The sequence below is a fragment of the Callospermophilus lateralis genome, chromosome 2, assembly GCF_048772815.1.
Source record: "Callospermophilus lateralis isolate mCalLat2 chromosome 2, mCalLat2.hap1, whole genome shotgun sequence".
Lineage (NCBI taxonomy): Eukaryota > Metazoa > Chordata > Mammalia > Rodentia > Sciuridae > Callospermophilus > Callospermophilus lateralis.
Window position 1 is genome coordinate 114,543,950 of NC_135306.1, and position 21,632 is coordinate 114,565,581.

Genomic DNA, 21,632 nt, shown 5'->3' on the forward strand with positions numbered 1-21,632 from the left:
TAGAGAACAATCTAACACACAGCATGGGTACATAGACACCACTGGATGGGCTGCAGGGTGCCAGGCATGGCATCTGGAAATGACTCCCAAGACTGCACAGGGCTGCCCTGACAGCCAGTGACTCTGACCACTGGGCCCAGTGAGTTCAAGAGCACGTGCCATAGCTGTGCTGGGTTTCAGAAAGCTGCCACCACTACTGCCACTTTGTCTATCTCAAGGCACTCAGAGCTGGAAAGCAGATGCCAAAATGTCACTGCCAAGAAACCTGGCATTTCTAGCATGTTGCCAGCAAAAGACGGCAAATGGGGCAGGAAGTGGTCTTAAACTGGCAGGATCTGGTTCCCAAGTGTTGTTGTAAGGGGTCTGGAAAATGTGGCTTTGTGTTGGCTGGGTTCCAGACTACACAGAATGGGAGGGAAGATTCAGAGGCGGGTGCGACGGAGTTGAGCTCACTGAAGCAGTTTCCACTACAGTCACCACCGATGCCCACTCTCTTCTTACCAGTGAAAACACACGAGATAAACACACTGAAAATAAACATTCAGTTCTAGAGTGGATATCTAAGAGAACTTTATTAGCACATCATCACCCCAGAACATATGGTGTGTGTTTACAAAATAGCACAGACACCACCTCTCTCAAGAATCCTGGATGTATTTCATTGTAGAGTTGAGAATTTCTATCCCATGAAGCTCTCTCAGTTGAGCAGTAAACCTGTTGTAATCAGAACACAAAATCCAGGTCAGAAATGTCACATTTCCAAGCCATCCCTATCTCATGTGGCAGCTGGCTGGGAACATCAGCCCATCTCTCTGAGTGGGAAGAGAAGTGGCTGTGGCACTGGTGAGCTGAGCCCAAGAGATCAAAGGGAAAGCTCACAGGGAGACCACAGAATGCTGAAAACACTCTTGCTGTGAGTGGCAGGTGTGACAGGCTGATCAGATGGGACCATGTTCTCGGGGGACTCCCCAGCAGGTTGCCACTTTGAGCTCCTCTTAGCTAATGTGCCCTGCTTTCTGTAGAAGAAAGATTTTATCTGTTCCTTCCATTTGATCAACCAGACAGAACTTGAAAGGACCTCAGATGTTATCGAAGCCAGCCCTCTCATTCTACAGAGGCATTAGAAGTGTGTAGCTGTAAGGAGCCTACTCCCCTCAGCCCCAAAGGCTCCCTGCTTCTATGCTAGGGGAACACCCTCCAGACACACACACACACAGACACACACACACAGACACACACACACACACACACACACACCCCAGGATGTTTAAGCACATCAGAACAAGAGCAGAGCAGAGCGGGAGCCTGAGCAAAAAGAAGCAATGCACAGAGTTAAAGTCAAGATTTCCTGAGCTGGCTTGCTGGGTGGCCTCAGACATGAGTTCTGAATATCTGCTTCTCCATTCTATTTCCTCCAGTGGAAAAATGCCACCCTTACTGGATATTCCTTTGTTTGTTTAGACCCAGGCAATCAATCAATCAACCAACCAACCAAGTAGGAATCTGTTCTGGAAAAGTAAAGAAAAAGAAAGGAAGTTGCTAAAGTTTGGATTTTGTGTGTGTGTGTGCTGGAGATTAAACCAGAGCCTTATGCAGGCTGGGAAAGTGCTCTACCAATTGAAGAGCATCCTTAGTCCTACAGCTTGGACCTGATATGTCCCCCAAAGGCCCATGTTCTAAGAGGCTTGGTTCCAGTCTGGTGCTGTTGGAGGTGGTGGAATCTTTAGAAAGTGGAGCTAATGGAAGGAAGTTAGGTCACTATGAGGATGCCCTTGAAGGTGACATTGGGACTCCAGTCCCATCCTGTCTGTCTTTGCTTCCTTGCCATGATGAGGTAAACAGTCCTTCTCTGCCAAATGTTCCCACTATGATATACTGTGCCACCATGGGCCCAAAGCCACAGGGCCAAGTGAGCAAGAACTGAAACCTCTGAAATTGTGAGCCAAACAAACCTTTACTCCTTTTAAGTTGATTTTCTCAGGTATTTTGTCACTCTGATGAAAAGCTGACTAACAAGAGAGTGAGAGAGGAGGAGAGATGTTGTGAGAAAGAGAGGAGGAATGGGGACAAGTGAAGGAGAGAAGGATGGAGAGAATGAGGGGCAAAAAGACAATGGCTGTAAGTGAGTTGGAAGCTGAGTGTTCCCCAGTTCCTTTGAGGAAGACTTCCTGCAGGGAAGAAACTGCTAGGCCCCACAGAGGCCCAGGCAGAAGGCAAGAGGGTTCCCAACAGAACTCCATATGGCATGTGGTCCCTTGCAAAACAGTGCTTGGCTTGGCCCACTCTTTCTGAAACGTCACCAGCATTTGGGATGGCCTGGCTCGGTGGTGGCCATAGTGTACCTGGGCTCAGCTGTACACAGCTTCCCCAGAGCAATGCCTGCATTCAGCTGCACCGCTGAATTCTGCGAGTCGCTACCAGCCAGCTTTAACAGGACCAGCACCAGGTCTGTCTTCAGCAGAGAAGACGCAACCTTGGGTACCTCCATGCAGTTGCCAAGGCAGAGGGCAGCATTGCCCACCAGAATCTCATCGTCCGAGCTGAGCAGCTTCATCAGAATGCTGAACCCTACAGGGAAAGATGAGAACAAGTAACAAGGAACAAGCTGTTCTGGATCCCCTAAAAGGAGCCTGGCAATGGAACATGGGGTGGGGCAGGGAGGCAATGGTGGATGCTGAGCTTCCCCAGAAACCGTGGGAAGAATGGGCTCCCTCACACTCAGAAAATGTCCACTGAGCGCTACAACCTCCTCAACTCCTGGTGTCCCTGCGGTATGTCAGGTGCCTAGAACAGCACCCAGCACAACACAGTTGCTGTAAATGAGCTGAGTGTGCCAGGCAGGTCTGCCTTCTCCAAAGTCCCTCCACGCCCCATAACCGTGACAGTCCCACTTGGCAGCCTGAGTGGGAGGCAATGTGCCCACCTCCTGTATCTTCCCTCTGGGTTCCCATCCCTTCATCAGTCACCTGTGGTGTTAGGCTCAGACTCTGTTACTTCCCTTCATCACTAAAGGTTGAAAGTGGTTTGTTTTCATTTCCCCTCCCTCTGTGAAGGAAGAAAGCTGGTGCTGGGTCAGTTTAAGTAAACTTAGAAACCATTTCAGTTTAACTTGGGCAGAGGAGAAGGTTTCCCAGAATCCACCCTGTTACCTTGGAGTGGTCTTTCAGCTGGGCCTCCTCCCTGGGCACTCTACCTGTGCACAGCCAAGAGGCTAATGAAATCCTTTCCTATTTGGAGGTGAACTGACATCTTGTTATGCCAATACTGCAGACGGCCACAGTTCCCTCTGCAGCCTCCAGGTGGAGGAACCTCTGGGATGTGGGTGCCTTGATGAAGTCCTCACTTACTTTTATCGAGTCTTATCATTTCTTCCCGAGCTTCGTGATAACTATTTGTGCAGATAGCCAGTGTCTTTATAGCATAATGTGATGCAGTCTGGCCTCCTGTCTAGATTTCAGGATGAAATTAAAAAGTAAAATCAATCTATGATAATTCTTGACCAGAAAGCACAGGAAAAAGTCACAGTAGAGCTAGAGGCCTCTGAGCTTCTAAGAGAAATTCCACTGAGAATAGCATGTGCTTCCTGGTGAGCGGGGAGAGACTGTCACTTACATACCCTTCTAATAGCCCATACTTCAGGCAGGAACGTAGGCCTGTCATGTATACCTGACACCTCTAGAAGGCTTTGAGAGGAGAATGATACTGTTGACTGGCAGATCTACCAAGAAGGAGAGGTAAGGGCCTTCCTGTATTCATTCACCTTTTGAGAATGAAGCTGACATTTGTTGTAGAGAACATCATGAACTTAGATCATCGTAAGAGGTGACAAATATCAAATCATAATCCTTAAAACTACCTAAGGCAGGGTTTTTAAAATGCATGTGTGCACGTACAATTTGCTGTGTGAACTTGGGATCTGCAGCCTCTGCCAGGCTACAGAGGTTGTTTAGAGGGAATGACATCATCGTCCAAGTGGCAGCCTCCACTCAGACCCACCATCCTACCCTCTCCACACCTCCTTCCCCCTCAGCCTGGGGTTCAGTGTTGCTGTGCTAACGTGCCTGGGCCTCACTGGACACATGCAGGTGGGATCCAGACACAGCAGCCTAATAATGCACTTTGCCCTTTCAGGTGAACCAGTTGCTTGTTTGGCTCCACTGCACTCATTTCAGAGGGAAATTCCCACATCCTCTGGTCACATGGTGACTCTGCAGCCTCCATGTCTCATAAATGGAGTTACATCCAGCAATCTCCAGATAACTATTTAAAGCATCATGAGCCCACAAATAAAATAATTGGCCTGAAAACCTTTCAAAAAGCCATTCAAATCGTCTCATTAAAGGACAGAGGCCACACAATTTGAAGTTAGGCTTGAAGGGTAAGCAGTCTTTTTCTGGATGCATCTGAAGAGCAATTTACTTATTCTTTTGCTGATGTTCAGAGCATTGTCTGGGTGGACAAGCTGAAGAGAATCCCCATTCTGGAAGTTTAAAATCCAGCAGGGATGGCACAGGGGCACATTACTGAACAAAGCCCACCTTCATTCTGCTCCCTGAGTGAAATAACACTCCTGGAAATCTTAGAGGTTGTGACCGTGAGGCCATTTTACCTTCAGGAATTTCATCATTTTCTTCACCACCCCTGTTCTCACAGCTTCCTCGATGATGTTCAGAGAGGAAGAAAGGGTCCGGCTTAGAACACCAGCAGCTCTCTGTGTGAAACAGAAAGAGAATGATTAAATGTCTGTTTCAGAAATGCTGATGACCTTTAAAAGTTAACAAGAAGTTTGGCAAGGCAAAAGCAATCATTAGTGTCAGAAGCAGAACACGCACCTGGATTTTTAAACAACGTGATGGCCAAGTCACACGTGGCAAGCATGGTTATTGTTAATGAAGCTGCGAGGCAGGCAGTTCAAACACTGCCCCCTGGACCACAGAGGCCCCGCTGACTTCAGCTTGACACAGGATGGACCAGCTCAACTCTGAGAAGGAAAGCCCTCTCTGGTCCCTCCCAGAGCTCCACAACAGCAGGGCCCTCATTAGGAGAGGTTCGGCTTTCCGGATCGATCTTCTCTTTTGAGTTTTCATTTATCCTTATCTTTCTGAATCTTTGTATTTTTGTTCTACTTTCTGGGAAATTTAATTTACTTCATTTCCCAGCTCTCGTGGCTTTTTAAAAATAATATCAAGTAGTTACTGTCTTATGGGTATAACTATCTTGAATATTTCTCAGGATGAAACTGATAGTTACTGCTATTTTCTTCTTTTTCCTATATATCTTTCTTTCTCTGGGGTCATTTTTTTCTGTTTATCTTTGTTTTTCTATTTTTGTGTGCTTTTCCTAAAATGTCTGGTGATCTTAGATGCCCAATCACATTTATGAAAAAAAGCAATAAAGATGTGTGTGGGCGTGCTGTGTTCATGGGAAGTTTGTTGACAGGCAGGCAGAGACAGGGCACCCTTCAATACTACAAAGACCTCAGTTTTCTCTGGACTTCCAATTTATTAGAGAAAAAAGTACAGGACTTAAGTTCTAAGGCTTAAAACAGTGGACAATATGCACTATCCAAGGACCAGATTCCCAGGATGAAGCTGCTGCCCCGCGCAGCAAGCTGGGAAGCACCCAACTGGGACACACATGGAATTATAGCAAAATCTGACCCAAGAGTTTCCCTGAGGACACAGACCCAGTTTTAGGTCTGAACACACAGAAAAGCCCCAAGCACTTGAGAATAGTGATACTGACCACTTTGAGGCGGGTCATGGGCCTCTTCTGAGGCCCCTCTTATAAAATGCATGCCCCGCTTATAAAAATGCACATACACTTGGAATCTACACAATTTCCCAGGGTCCAGGGAACCTGAAGACCTACCACACTTTCATGGAGTTCAGGTTGCTGCGAGTACTGACCCTAAACAAAGTAGGTTGGATCTTTGTAGGAGAACCATTTTTAAACCCCGGAGCCATTCACCAGCCTACAATCCTTGAAGGGCTAGTTTCCCAGACTTGCCTTGAGTATGAACCTGACTTTTGCTCTAAGTTTTAGGTCCTGCCCTAACAGGTAGGAAAACAGGGCTGAATCTTTCTAATGTAAGAGAAGAACATGCTCTAGGATGATGGCGAGCACCTCTTAAATCACCTCTTAATATTCTTCTCCTGATGCCCTGTGCTAACATAAGCCTTCTCCATGGCCAAATGGCAGGACACAGAAAGCCTTTCCAGCATGTGTTCCCAAAGGGTCCAAACCATTAAGCATAAACAAACTCTAAGATCTGTGGCTTCAAACATGTTTTTCTCAATGATGGAAGAAAGGGATTGTAAATAAAATCCTTTGGCCGGTCAGGTCTCCACATGATCTCTTGAAATATGATAAACAGGGTAGATTATATATATTATCGGATAGATTCCAGAATATACAGAAAATGGATTCTTTGGTTCATGGACTACAGGGGGTCTAGAGATGCACTCTGAAGGCAGGTCACCAAATATCCCAAATTGTAGGCAAAATCCAGCATTTGTGTGTTTGTTGGCATCATTCAGAGGTGCACATCTACTCCATACCTTAGAGGGGAACCAAATTCTCAAAAGTGGTGACGGCAAGAAGGTTGAGATGCACTGACAGTAAAGTAGAACAAGAACAAGAGCAAAGAAGCCACTTCTGGACTCCCTGGAGAACTTACTGTTAGGATTCCTCCATCCTGGCAATTCAGTAGAGTCAGGCACCTTCTGCTCACCTCCATAGCCCAAACCTATAAGCACGATGAGAGGTGTGAAGGAGAGTTGAACACCTTGATCATTGGAATCCTCTGTGGAGTTACTTCTGAGCAGTCAAACAGAAATGACTCTCTTCTCCCTGCCACCACGTGCTGTGCAGATGTCCCCCATAATGCCTTTCATTGCTCTTCTTCCTTCCTTAACTCTGGGCAATGCTTTGACAACAGGGATCTACTTTATTTGAATTTGTATTCTTCTCTGCACCCTGGGCACACAAGAAGCTTTCTGAATGAACATGTAACTGAGCAACTTATGTCAGTCTAATGAAGACTGACACCCCCCCACCACCACTGTTACCTAAGCTGCAGTCCACATTCCCACTACTAGCATTCAAGTCTGTATGCCTTGGTTGTCTTTGGGAATGTGAATGGTTCTATGCAACAGGATGAGTTTAGGCTGTTCCAGGGCCCAGGGAGGGAGATAAGAAGGCCATACCTCTGAGACAAAGGGGACCTGAAGACACAGGTTCATGATGAGTCCCAAGAGTGTGTATGTGATCTCTCTGAATAGGTCCAGGTCCTCCTCACACCTGGCCTTGGAAACAAAACAAGGTAAACAATGACCTTGCTGCTTGACAGCTTTTCATGGTCATTTCTCCCCTTAGACAGAGTCTCAAAGATACTTGAAAGTGTCAATGTCATGAATTTAAGTGATGGTGGAAGCCCAAAGACCAGTTCTGTGAGTTCACGTTAATCCAGGAGCTGGGGAAGGTGTCTCTGGTCTTCTGTCAAGGCTCTCTGGATGGGCTTGTCCCTAGGTTTAAAATGAAGAGTGAATGCTGAAATGAATGATCAAGTCGGTTCTACCAGGAAATCCTACAAATATTGACAGGGTGGCTGAGACTTGGTCTGGAGAGGCCTTTAAGTCTAGCCGTCCATAAAATCCATGGTTACAGAGGGACTAATAACTAGTGGCTCCTGCACCTTGAAAAAGAGAATTTTTGAAAAATAATTAAAAAGGAGATAATGCTCCCCTAAAAAGATAAAATACCAGCTTTGAATAGAAAAGCCAAAATACCAGGAATCCCAAGCAGGCATCCCCAAAGTCTTCACAGGCTGCCATGTGCTTCCGGGTGGCAGGCTCAGCACTGAGGTTCCCCATGATGGCAATGCACTGGCAGAGAGCTGAGGCATTAGTTACCTTGGGATCCTTCTTCTAAAGTAAAGCAAGAGAAAGCGAGGCCTCAGAGAGCAGGCAAATGTCTGCTAGGAGCAGCCCTCACTGGGACTCAGAGCTTAATGCCACACGGGACATCAATTGGGGTCACCCTGGCAACACAGTGAAGCCTAGAAGGGCTTTGTCCCTCCCATGAACCAGCTGGGAGGACCTGGGCAAACCCCTTTGCTTCTCCATTCCCTCAGCTGAGAAACTCTGGGGTAGGATTACACTCCTGGAGGACCATGAAGCTTCATGACTACCTGGGTACAACTTGCTCTCCATGGTGGACCCTTACTGTCCTCTGCCTGATCAGCTCTAATTGTTACCTTGTTCTCCTGAAAGAGATGATTTCCTTTCAGGGACAGGTGCAGGTTTTCCTGAAGATAAGACTTCATGCCAGGAGGGGACTGATGAAGACTGACAGGCCCCACCACCACTGTTACCTAAGCTGCAGTCCACTTGCAGTTTTTTCTCCTCTGTGACTGACCCTGATCATATGCCACCTCTACCTGTCCAGTCTGAAGTTGTTTTAATAATTGACACTTTTGTATAAATTGCAGCTGGGAATAATGTTTAATCAATCTGAGAGACAGAGTGGTTCCAGGGTGCAAACTGTGTTTAAACAGCTCTGTTCAACTCCTGGTGCCTGTCATGGAGGCTATAAATGAGGGTTTGCTCACCAGAACACCTATGAGTGCCGGAAGAGCACCTGGAAGGTTGGCCTGGAACCGGACTTGGAATCTATTGAGAGAATAGCAGCCATCATTACTTCTACATGGCACAAGCTATAAAATACAACATTTTGGGTTATCCACTGGGCTCCTGTGATTTATAGCATGCATGAAGAATTCACTCTGAGCCTTGGCCCCCAAAACGGTCACTGAGTATGTAATATGGCTTTAGTTTTTCTAAATCTAGAGAACTGTCTTTGACATCAAACACCAGACCTCAGATGGCAGATCTTCTGAGTAGATTTCCTGGGCCTCTGGTGAGTTGACTCTGCACCCTGAGTCTATAGGTCATATGTGTGCTGTGCAGATGGGAAATACAATGTAAGCACATTGACTTGTCACAGCCACCAGAAGGGGCCCAGATGCATACATGGGTCTATGTGCTAGAGCACTCCACACTCCAGGCCTGGGCCAGATGCCTGGCTTGTGTCTATAAGCACCAGCGGTTCTAAATCACATGACTATTTCTAGGCAAGATCAGTGATTTTTTTTAAAAAATCTTAAGAATGAGAAAAATAAGATTTTTACTATTATTCACCCCAGTGCTAATCAAAAAAATACAGAAAACAGGCAGGAGGAAGAGTTTACTCATAATATCACTGGCAACCCAAGGGGAGGCTGCACCTTACACTCATTCTTGCCTGCTTGCTCATTCATGTTCATTCCATACAAATGTGCTGGGCAGTTACTGTGCACCAGGCACTAAGGGGAAGAAGCTTCCCTGACACTTTGCAGGTGCACTTACTGGGAAAGGCAGTGTTCTAAGTAGCCACCCTCCTATATCTGTGAGAGACTGGTACCAGGACCCATGTGTATATCAAAATTCAAAGATGCTTAAGTCCCTTATATAAAATGGTGTACTTGCATATAACCTACACATATTCTCTTGTATTCCTCAAATCATCTTTAGCTTACAGCACCTCATACAATGTGAGTGCTGTATAAATAATTGTTATACTCTATTGTTTAGGGAATGACAAGAAGAAAATATGTATATGTTCAGTACAGATGCATGTTTTCCAACATTTCTGATCTCTGGTTCATTGAATCTACAGATGTAGAACTCACAGGTATCAAGGGCCAACTGCATGTTACTTACTGCATCCAAACCCACTGAAGATTGACCCTCCCTGCAGAGAGACTGAGATGGGAGCGAAAAACCACAGCCTCTGGAAGGCATTGGCCCTCCTATTCAGCAAACCTTGTGATGCTCGGTCAGACATGCCTAGCCTATCTGTATACTGCACATTGTAAGAAAATGACAGTTCAACACAGGCAGAAGAATTATCAGTTTCTGGAACTAAAAAAGTTACCTTTCATCCAGAGCCAAGTCTGTGAGCAGTCCCATGGCAGTGTTGGCCTTCTTATCTAAGAAATCAAGAAATGACAGCAGGGCTTCCAATAATCTGCAAAAACCCATAAAAAGCCTCAGAGGGGGCTGTCCTCCAACTACCAGCCTTCCCAACAAGGTGACCGGGCAAGGAGTTCAGGAAGGAGTTGGGAGCCTGGTGAGAGAAGCTGAAAGGGTGGCCTAGCCATGCCTCGCCAGGACACCCAGCTCCAGGCGATAGACACTGTCCTTCCATGGCTCTACCACTTAACATGAATTCCCTGGGGTTGAATAGTGTTAACTAAAGTTTATAGATTACCAGACACCAGCTTGGGAAGGAGTCTCTGGGGCTCTGCTCTGTGATTCTGGCTCAGTCAAGTTCATTAACTTAGATGACATCTAAATGGCACACTTACTAATATGCTGATGACTAACGTAGGAGGCCCCCTAATAAGGCAGATGATGGAATAAAGATTTAACAAGATCTTGACAGGCTGATGAACACATCAGATAAAATTTGATAGGGTTAAGCTCAGACTCCTCTACTGAGAGCTGGAGATTCTGTGTAGTAACAGCATTGGGAGACCTGCATTATAACTGGTTCACACAAAAAAGGGCTAAGGGATTTTAGTCTACTACAAACACAGTCTGGCCAAGCAGTCTGGAGCAGCTGCCAAAAATGCTACTGGATTCTCACACTGTCCAAATGGATGTACTGGCAGCAGAATAATGGTGCCATTTGCCCACCCAGCAAACCTGTATTGGGCATCTACACTGTGCTTAATACTGTGCTCAGCACTGACCTCCTGGTTCCCCACAGTGATACACATGCAAATAAATAAGGAAGAGAAGTTGTGTGTTAGATGATTTATAAGAAACGGACACATGTTGAAGACTGAGAGTGTATCTGGCAGGAGGCGTGGACGATAGCAATGAGGAGGGCCTCAACAGCAGATGACATTTCAGTGTCTCTTGAGAGAGTAGCATTACCTATTCATTGCTTAATCCATTCAGTCAACAACACTGAATGAGCACTGACCATATCAGGCAATGTGGCAGGTTCTGGGGCCATAACAATAAAACAAGACTGTGTCCTGGCTCAGCCCTAGACAGTGTCCAGGGAGCTTACAGGCCAGCACTGGGCACATGGGGACAAGAAAACAGCATGTCAGGCAAAGTACCCTGAGGCAAGTTTGGGTACTAGTAGAAGCTTCTTATAATTAGTGCTTAGAGTAGGAGGGGAAGACAGGGACAGTGAGGCAAGAGAGCTAGACAGACTCAGATCATGGTGGCCCTCTGTGGTCTGCTGGAAAGTTTTCACAACCCTAGAGGCCTGTGTTCTCCAAAGTAGAGTTGGTGGAAGACATGCTTAGTGGTGGTCACAGAGGAGTAGCAAGGATTCCCAGGCCACTCTCAGCCTCTGAGTGGAAGAAGACTCCAGGATGCTGCATTTTTAATCAAGTACTCAGGTGACTCACAAGCACTGTATCTCGGGAGTAGAAATAGTCATATAGGCAACAGAGAGTCATTGCAGCATTTTAAATAGGAAAATAATAGGACAGATGTGCTTTTTTTTTTTTTTTTTTGTACCAGGGATGGAAACCAGGGGTACTTAACCACTAAGCCATATCTCTATCCCTTTTTGTATTTTATTTAGAGACAGGGTCTCACTGAGTTGCTTAGGGACTTGCTGAGGTTGGCTTTGAACTCGCAATCTTCCTGCCTCAGCCTCCTGCTGGGATTATAGGTGTACACCACCCCACTCAGCCTTATGTGTATGTTTTTTAAAATAATCCTTTTGTTGACAGGGCAGAATCCAGATTGGAGCATGTGGGATGGCAGGCAGGGAATCTAACCAGGGAGAACTGATCATCCAGATAATAAAAGTGAAGAGACCAACTGTAGCAGCCACAGGGGAAGAGGTACCATCATAAAGGAGGTACTTAAAAAGACTGAGAAGGAATGACTAAGAGATGGAGGAGAAATGGAATGAAAACAGGAGCAAGAATGGAAACATACTGTCTTATGGATGTGGTAAAGGGGGACCTAGTCACCTCCAGGATTCTGGTTTAGGCAACTGGATGGATAGAAGTCCTCTGCAAAGACAGGAAGTTCAGGCAGAGGTCTGGACTGAAGAACCACACTTTGATTTATTAAGTTTATGGCACTCGTGGGCACTGAAATAGAGATATCCAGTGGCAGAAGGGTGTTGTTATCCAGTACTTGAGAGAGGGACTCAGACTGTCTCTTAATCAAGGCCACAGTTGAAATGAGGACCATGGGTAGGATTCTGGAGTCTCTGACTTGGAAGGAAGAGCATAAAGGGACTGATGAAAGAAGACAAGGAGGTGAAGCCAGGAGTGAGGAGGTGGGCCAGGAAGGGGGATGTCCTGACAGTAGTGGTTGTGGAGTTTCAAGAAGGGTAGGGTCAAGAGGATCCGATGCCACAGGGCAGCCAAGTGAGGGAAAGATAAGAAAGAGCCCATCAGAATGGGCAGTTGGGAATGTGGCCTCTAGTCACTCATTCTTAGGGTATGAGATCTGCCTACCTAGGAGATCTTCTAGGAGAGGCCTGGAAGCCAAATCACATGAGGGAGCCAGGGTGCTTAACCTAGAAAAGGCTGGTGTCTTCCTACACCTAAGGCACTGGAAAGCAGAAGGATCTGAAGCCTTCTCTAGGCCTTCCAGAGTCTGGACCTGGCTTCAGCCCAGAATGCTACAGGGCAGCAGTTTGTGTTCGGTGTAAGGGAATGACTTCTAGCAACTAGACCTAGGTTGGAAGTGGACAGGCTGCCCTGGGAGGTGGGCTCTACATCCTCACTAGATGGGGAAAGACTCGCAGTCTGTTAGCTGTGTTAGTTCCCATCTCCAATCAACTGAAAATGCTGGCTCTTCCCTGGGGATCATGCACAGGTGTGCTGGAATGCCACAGAGGGGCACCCAGGCTGGGCAGGTCAGGTTGGTTTGTCACTAAGGTCAAGATAACGCCAAGCTTCTGCAAATTCCTCACTTCATCAGGAGTCTACTCCAGTGTTCCTGTTGTCAGATGATTTGTTTTAAAGTTAGGTCAGATTCCTTCTCTACCAATTTAAATCTGTTTTCTTGGTCTTAAAGATGAATGCTAATAAACCTGAACAGCACAGAGGATGAGACAACAGTCTAAGATCATTTTGGTTTTGTCTTGGGAGATATACGCAAGTTGGCTCCCTCACCAAGTGACAGAGTACTCATGCTGAGTGCAGTCATTACTAGAGAAGACAATGTGTCCCTTTCTAGCTCCTCTCATCCCCTCTCCCTCAGAGGCAGATTTTCTGCTCTGTTGATAGGCAGCTGACCCTGTGGACGCACCACACAGGTCAGAAAAAAGTCTCAAGCAACCTGTAAAGGCACTACCACCTCAGTTTAGGACCCTGAAGAGAAAAAAATGATGACTGAAGTAAGTTTCATCCACGCCGAGTCCAGGCACGATGCTAGAGGCTGTTTGCTCCTAACGCCTCACAGTCCCACTCCCTGCCACTCTGCCTGACCCCAACATAGAAGCTGGGGCCATTTTCCCCACCAGGGGTGGCATGTGACAGAATTTTGTTCAAACATACATAAATAAACAGTGCTTTTCTTAATAAAAAGAATGGATCTGGCTGATCTGTTTTAGAAAAGGAAGGCAGGCTGGAGCTACAGCAAGCGGGGAGTGCCTAGGGGGAAAGGTTAGCGCACAGAGACTTTGACTTCAGTCATCTTTTAAGTCACAGGTTACTATGCTTAGTCTGTCTTTGTTTTGTGAGGAAAAAAATAAGCAAGGCTCTATTTTGTTGAAGCTCTTTTCAGTTGAGTATTCTGTACAATGCTGCAGAAAAAAACTTTAACCAACACAGATACATCATCCCTCTTAAATGTCATTGTAAGTTTCAGTTGCAGATGAGATGCTCTGGCCCATCAGGGCTGAGTAACTTCTCTGGTCATATAATTAGAAAGAGACAAGCAGAAGATTTAAGCTCGGAACTGCCTGAGTCTAAAAACCCAGGCCTGTCTACAAAGTGACAATGGCCCTTGGCCAGTTCTCATCAGTGAACATTCACTCCCTCAACCTCACGTATGAGGGGAAGCATTTTGGGAGGAATGTGATCATGTGTGCCTCTGTGAGAGTCGTGGGACTGTGTGCTGCCCTGTCCTGCTTCCGCCCACCTCATTTCATCGTGGAGAACCCAGTACATCTCCTTTTGGTTTAACTGAAGATGGACATTAGCAAGACTGGTGGGCATAAAAGTAATAAGCTGAGCTTTCTCAGTCTAAAGAGTGTGGGCAGAACTGCATGAGGTGATTGTAAATGCCACTCTCCAAGACACTGGAAAGATACAAATTGAGACTCAAGCAATTCAAAGGTAGCTTGGGGGAGAAACATTTATGATAACTATAGCTATATTTACTCAAAGAGACAAAAACCAAATGAAAAAAAAAAAAAACACGATGAAGGTACCGAGAAAATAACTGCAGATTCATTTGAAAAATAAAATGTGCTTTTGGAGAATTTAACTCCACTGACAGTCCACCCAACAGATGGACTGAGCTTTAGGGGCACCAAAGCCATGCTGGGGGTCACTGTGGCAGTAACTGGATGGTGATGGGAATACAGAGAGCCACAGCTAAGGTTTATTGAACACCCTGTCCTTAGCACACAATGAACCTCCTCAGGATGGGACAGGTGCCGACAGGGCTGCAGATTTGGCTCTTTTTTCTTCCAATTGGGACCAAAGGGCAGAAACCAGGTGCCAAGGAACTACATCTGGAAGAGAGGAGGGTAGTTTCCCTTGGCACTTGCTGTAGCTTTTCCTGCTCCATCTGTGAAATGGAGTAATAACACTGTTGCCTGCATCTCAGGACAGGGGAGATAAAAAGAAATAATAGTGAGAAAACTGGAAGGCTAACTACTAGTTTTAGGTTATATCTGAAATGCTTACAGAGCAGGCTGTAGTCATTGCTACTCTTTCCCTTAGGCTGAGCCACATGATATGGCTGACATGCATCCTTTCTGATATAAAAAATGGCAATTTCCTACGTTTGAATCAACAACCTGAAGATAAATAAATTGAAAATTAATAAAAAAATAAATATTCTAATAAAATAAACAAAATGATTAAAGAAAAATGAAAAGTACTGAGCACAGTCACTGTGGTTCAGGTAATTTTTTAGAGAAGTCTTGGAAAAGAGGGACATTCTATTCTTATGTCATTCAACCTCAAAAGCTTTTCTTGTAAAAGCATTTGTTTTATTAATTTATACTCTACCTTCTTTTCAGAAAGGGGTACAAAATGAGGTGGCATTGCTTCAAATAGGAAAGAAAGAGAAAAAGTAAGGGCAAGAACAGGATAGGGCCAGGCCTGAGGTTAAAAGAGCAGAACCAAGTGACCCTTTTCAAAGCAGAGCTCCAGATTTGGCTTTAGAAGTGCCACCCCTGACATCATCTACAATATCTGTGAGATGGAGACACTTCAGTTGTGTGGGGACAGTGACCTGTTCTCGGTACTTGCTATGGTTTAAATAAGAGGTGTCCCCAGAAGCTCATGTATATGACAATGCAGGAAAGTTTAAAGGTGGAATGATTGGGTTACAGAGCCTTAACCTAATCAGTATATTAATTCCCCAAAGGGAATTAACTGAGTGGTAACTGTAAGCAGCTAGGGTGTGGCTGGAGGAGATGGGTCACTGGGGGTGTGCTTGTCCATGGTGAGGGGAGCAGTCTCTCTCTGCTTCCTGTGGCTCTATCCTGGATTGCTTTCCTTCTTCACACTCTTCCACCATGATGTTCTGCCTCACCTTGGATGCAGGGCTAAGGAGCCGACCATATATGGACTAAGACCTCTGTGACTATGAGCACCAAATACTTTACATCCTCTAATTGTTCTCGTCAGGTCTTTTGGTCTCAGGGGTGAAAGAGCTGACTAAAACAGTACTGAGTTCAGACAGGAGCTTATCCCAGAGCTGCTTGGGACACAGCATTACCTTCAAAGGCTCTTTCTGCTACTGACCCTTCAGGAAGCCTGACAGCAGTCCATACACAACAGCAGCATAAGAAGCTGAGGCAGGCCCCTCTCCATCTGTCTAGTGAGTGGTGACCTGAGATGCCACCATCAAGACCCCTTAGCAGAGTCTTACCGGGTCAGATCAATGTGGCTGATGACCAGGTTCCGTCCATTCTCTGTCTGGGCAAGCTGTACCAGTAGTGCCAGGCTCTCCTGTTGGATGGCAAGGACTCTGGAGGCCAAGAGGGAGGGCACCAGCCTGGCCCAATCTGGATGCATCATAAGCAGACGCTGGTTTTCCTCTGCAAAACATAGGGGTTATCTGCTTGGTGCATGCCATGATGGCAGGTAAGCCTTTTTTATCTCCCACCCTCCCAATGGGAAACCAATTCTTAATTCATTTGAGAGGCAGGATAATGATGTGTCAGAGCAAGCCTCAAGAGCCAGACTGCTGGGTTTGAACGAACAGGGAGCAACCTTAGCCAACTGTCAACTCCTATGTCCCTCAGTTTCCTTATCGGTAAGATGAGGGCAATGACTCGCCTCCTAGAGCTGTTAGTAGGATTTAATGAGTCAATACCTGATCAGGCCAGAATGGCACACACTCAATGGCTACCATTATTGTCAAAAGGTTCCTTGGTATATAGTATTTGGAAATGGGAGGCACAGGTAAGAAATATGCTTAACTGTGGAATATCATTAGATCATCAATCTTCATATAACAGCCAGAGTAAACATTTGAGTTCTCTCTCAGAAACTGGAATGTCACATAAGTTAATTAATAAAGCATGCTCTCCTCCTAGACTATGAGCTATTTTAGAGTAGTGGCATAGATTTAGCTCCTTACACTTGACCAGGTATTTGAATTTGTCTGAGTACAGAGAGGAACAGACAGGAGTATGAGACTGAGGTATGAAACAGGGCACAGCAAACTGGATCTCAGCAGGATGAGACCCATTGCTATGCCTCATTAACCTGGGCTCTCCTCCCTACCGTATTAACTGCCCATTTATATATGGCACACAGCATTCAAGAAGAAGACACACCAGGGCTCTTCAGGTTCTAAAACAGCCAGATGCAGAAGCACAGGATCTGACTTTCAGCCTACCCATCAAGCTACCATGTTTTCATTCAAACATTAAATTTCAATCCTACAGTTCACCTGTGTATGTAAAATAGGATCTACTGATCTTCAAAATGGAAAGATTTATTGGTTTGTTTAGTTTACAATTTTTTTTTCTTATACTGGAAAAGTAGCTTGTTGTAAGTCATTTAAACAACACAGAAGTACTATAAAGCTGAAAATGAAAGTCCCCTTCCCCAGTGCCCCCTCCAGGTAAGCCTATTTTATAAGGAGCTATTATTCACTCTCACGAGAATAATGTTAAAAATACTACACATTGGGGCTGGGGTTATGGCTCAGCAGTAGAGTGCTCACCTCGCACGTGCAAGGTCCTGGGTTTGATCCTCAGCACCACATATAAATAGTCATTGTGTTCAATTACAACTACAAAAATAAATATTAAAAAAAATACTACACATCCTACCTGTAGTTGGCTTCTCTTCCCCACTCAACAATATGTCACCAACATATTTTCATGTTCTCACTTTTAAGTGTTTCATTTCCCATTTTAAAAACTTCTCTGTATTTATTGGGTTAGATTTATCAATATTTCATGGATCTGAGATACATACATGTACATCTGAGGCTGTGTCTGACAATATTTTTCAGATGTTAAAAAATGTAGCTCCAAGGTTCACAGATACCAAAGTAAAAGTGTTGCTATTTCAGATTCACACAGAGAAAACACCAGCACCAAGCCCTGCCATGCTCACCCTCCTGCAGGTGCCTTTGCAAACACACAACCCTAAGCCAAGTGGGGTCTTAACGCAGAAGAGCAAGGCACCTAGATGATTCCTCTGGGTAGAAAGTGTTTTAGGAACTAGGTTCCCTGATTGTCTAGTTTTCTAGAATTTTTTTTCTTAAATTCTTGTGAAGAGTTCACTCTATTAACTCAAGGGGGAAATATATTATCCCACAGTCAGCATTTATAGGATATTCTGCACTCATAAGATCTATTAATGGCTCACCAAATAGCACTGTGAAAAGGAGATGCAGCTATCATTATCCCCATTTTTACTGTTTCATGTCCAAGATCATACCTTCTTCCATGAAACCCTTCTTAAAAATGAGGGAAATATTTAAAACCTTTATTGACATTGAAGTTACAAAGGTGATTAAGAAAAATTATATATGAACTTAATGAACTCCAGAAGACACTAGCATGAAGAAAGGTAAGAGCTGACTTGGAAAGTAAAATGCCCACACCATTTTATTGTCTCAGTATTCAACACTATCAGTGTGTGCAGATGCTGGCCGGTCCACATGGTACATCTCAAGATACTGAAAGTGGTACAATGGCAGCAAAATGAAATAACATTTTTAGGCAGACAAGAAAGGAAACACTGTCCATCCCATGGACAGCACATGAGAAGTAGTCATGGCTTGCAAAGAGGGGAGGGAGCCAGGTGAGGTGACCACTCCTTATGCAGACAGTGACCTGGCCCACCATCTTCTGCACAGCTCTCTCAAGGTTGGGAGGAGTGTGCAGGCAGGATGCTACAGATAAAGCTGCAAAGCAGACCCTGCTTCTGATCCACATGATTTTGTGGGGAGGGGTGTGTGTGAAGGTCAACACCAATTCTCTTAGGCCTGGCCTTCTGGGGCTGGGGGACAATCCTGCCAAACCTGCAACTTGCACATCACCAGTGGTGAGCCGGTGATTAGCGGTGATGATCTGGGCTTACCATTCTCACTGCACACTGCTTGCCAGAGCTTCAGAACAGACACACAGATTGTCTCTTCAATCACATCTTTCCCTGTCATGGAAAAGCACCTACAATGGACAGAGAGAGCAGCACAGGATTTAGAAATCAGTCCTGATTTTCTTTTCATTTGATTTTATTTCACTCCCAGATTTGCCAAATGCAAATTTAGAAAATTTGTAAAATCCAGAGCCACAGGTCACCAGGATCAAGGACTGGCCATCACTGACCCAGATCATGGACATAGGCTGAGGAGGTTAGGGTTGCCCAGAGGGTGGGTGGTAAGCCAGGGGCTGTGGGGATGCCTGAATATACTGGCACATGCTGGCAACTCAAGCCCATGTCAGGGTCCTAAGCCTCAGGAATTATACCAGAATAGCTGAAATGTTAAATGCAAATAAGTTCAGCAAATCACCCCCTACCAGTTGGTAATTTATTCTGATGAAATTCTAAATGGATGGCCAAGACCCAGCTGATTCTACTTCTTGATGTGATTAGTAAATTCTAAAAGAGGAAAAGAACAGATACCAATCTTGCAGAAAGTGGTGGGAAACCAGCAAGAATGGTCTTTTCTCTGACTTTGAAGTGCCTGGAGGAGCCCTGGCTCTTCTCCTACTCTTCCTCCTCTCCAACTGCTAGCTGCAGCATAACTCAAGTGACCTAAGGTTCCAACCTCAAGGGTGTTAGTGTGGGAGCTCAGGGATCCAGGAGGGGCCACCACTGCTGAATGAGGGGCAGGGACACATTACCATCACTGTATGTGTGGTCATTCCCAAGAAATGGTTCTTTTCTTGCTTTGATGCTGGGTTATCTTCCCAAACATCCCTACCTTCTTATGACCTCATTGTCACTGATGATGCGGAATCCACCGTGTATTCTGAATAAAGTTCGCTCTGTGCCTGAGAAAAATTCATAGGAAACCAAATCAGGCTCCTGAACTGTCCAGCTGGTGTCCAGCACAGCACAGCAAGCTGATCACTGACTCCTAATATGGCAGGTCCAGATCACCAAATCGACAGTTTAGCAGCAACAAATACCTCTACACTTCGAAAATGTAACTGTCATCAGCCACTCAGTGCTGCAGTCAGAGGGACTACCTAGAGAAGGAGCAGAGCTGGGGTGGCATCATGGGTAAGCGGCACAATTCATCAGGTTGCAATCCTTAGAGAGAGCCTCCGGGAGCTGCTTAACCACCGTAAAGGACTGGCACTCCCATCTGTTCTTAAATATTTATTCTGAAGTGATTTCCAGGCTCTGGAGAGGAACCTGTAATCTCCAAAAAACTGCTGGAGGGGGTATTTGAGTGCTCTGAATTGTACACAAAGGCAAGCCAGGGATGGCCATCCATTTGTGCAAGCAACATTCTGTACAAGTAACAAAAATTGTTTAAGCCCTGGCATCAGTGTTTACAAGAGCTGGTAAAAGGAAGTAGCACAGCTCTCATTAGTAGAAGGAGTGCCAATGCTTCCTCTGAAACTCTTTTCACATTCTAAGCAGTCATTAAGTGTACTGGTGTGAACGGGGCAGTTTATCCTACAAACTTCTACGTTTTCTTTCTCTACAGGGAGGAGGTTGTGTGCATAAAGAATGTCTAGGGTGGGCATCGGAATGTGTGGGGTGTGTGGAACACATGAGAGGACTAGCTGTGTGTAGAATATGTACACTGATACCAGTACTTATGGTGTGTGTACATGTGTGGAGTGAGTGTGCGTGTACGGTGTGAGAACATAAGATAAATACATATGGAATGAGTGCGTGTCAAGCATGTGTTTTATGTTTTGTTGTGTGTGGTGGTTACTGTCTGTGTGCTGAGGACATGCATGGTCTGAAGAGAGGATGGAAGAGGGGTGGGGGTATTTTTTTGTGCACCCCCTTTAGCACATATATTAGAGTACATCTTCAATCAATATTTGTATAAGGGACAGAGGGATTCTTTGCCTTATAGAGCCATACCTCCAAAGCCTATCCCTTCACACTGACAGTACGCATGAGAAAGAACACATCTCTGGCTTACAGTCCTTCATCATTTCCGTCAGGATCTCCATCCCCCCTGCATAGAACAAGGGCATCTGGTCAGGTTTGGAAAGGGATTCCAGGAGGTTTTTGGTTGTCACAGCTGTGTCCTTTCCTGAATCCAGTAATTCATGGGCTTCCTTCTCTTGAAGGTCTGCCTTCTCCTGAAGATGTACTTGGTTCAGGTACTCTAGCAAAACAAGCAGGAGAAACCCAAACTCAAACAAAACCCTAACAATCAACAACACCACATAAGAAGTCACCTTTCCTTCCTCTCCCTATCTCTTCCTCCCTCCTTCCCTTTCCTTCTTTTCCTCCATCCATATGGGAGGCTAAGAAGCATAAACACATGAAGATAACTGAAACTTTTCTTCAGCAAGAGAATTTTAATAACAATGTAAAGTCTACACCAAGAGTCTTAAACATTTCATCTTGGGGACTTAGAAGATTAGAAGTCTCTACAGGAGGAAAGCATAGGAAAAAAGGAAGCAAAAATTGGGGCAAGCAAACAGAAGGAAGAGGAGCAGAGCAGACCTATTAACACAGGGCTGGAGTATAGAAAGGCCAGGCTGTGGCCTTATGGCCAAGGGCAGGGACGGTAGGAAGGCACCCTTGGGAGGAGCACAGAGGGAAATGAGATCAGAAGGGAGGGTATCAGCAGGAACATTCTCACCTTTCATCTGTGTCTGAAGCTTGGGGTTTATTTCTAAGATCTTCTGGTAACACTCTCTAGACTGGAAAACAGACACAAGACCTTGAAGAGTGGTTAGCGGGTAGCTGTGAT

General features: G+C 45.4%; 1 protein-coding gene across 2 annotated transcripts in view; it reads right to left on the bottom strand.

Annotated features, from left to right (window-relative positions):
• Positions 1 to 583: 583 nt before the first annotated feature.
• Ttc12 (tetratricopeptide repeat domain 12) overlaps positions 584 to 21,632 on the bottom strand; it is a 46,095-nt gene continuing 25,046 nt past the window's right edge. The window contains exons 9-22 of one of the 2 annotated variants that reach the window (XM_076843765.1): positions 21,522 to 21,582; positions 20,850 to 21,038; positions 19,665 to 19,734; positions 18,818 to 18,906; positions 16,143 to 16,311; positions 9,976 to 10,068; positions 8,612 to 8,672; positions 7,791 to 7,928; positions 7,209 to 7,307; positions 6,680 to 6,748; positions 4,610 to 4,711; positions 3,348 to 3,447; positions 2,343 to 2,568; positions 584 to 714 (exon numbers count right to left, since the gene is read on the bottom strand). In XM_076843765.1, the coding sequence (XP_076699880.1) occupies positions 639 to 714; positions 2,343 to 2,568; positions 3,348 to 3,447; positions 4,610 to 4,711; positions 6,680 to 6,748; positions 7,209 to 7,307; positions 7,791 to 7,928; positions 8,612 to 8,672; positions 9,976 to 10,068; positions 16,143 to 16,311; positions 18,818 to 18,906; positions 19,665 to 19,734; positions 20,850 to 21,038; positions 21,522 to 21,582 (1,542 nt within the window). In that variant the 3' untranslated portion in view covers positions 584 to 638. The remainder of the gene's footprint in view (positions 715 to 2,342; positions 2,569 to 3,347; positions 3,448 to 4,609; positions 4,712 to 6,679; positions 6,749 to 7,208; positions 7,308 to 7,790; positions 7,929 to 8,611; positions 8,673 to 9,975; positions 10,069 to 16,142; positions 16,312 to 18,817; positions 18,907 to 19,664; positions 19,735 to 20,849; positions 21,039 to 21,521; positions 21,583 to 21,632) is intronic. The other variant, XM_076843766.1, reaches the window with a different exon arrangement.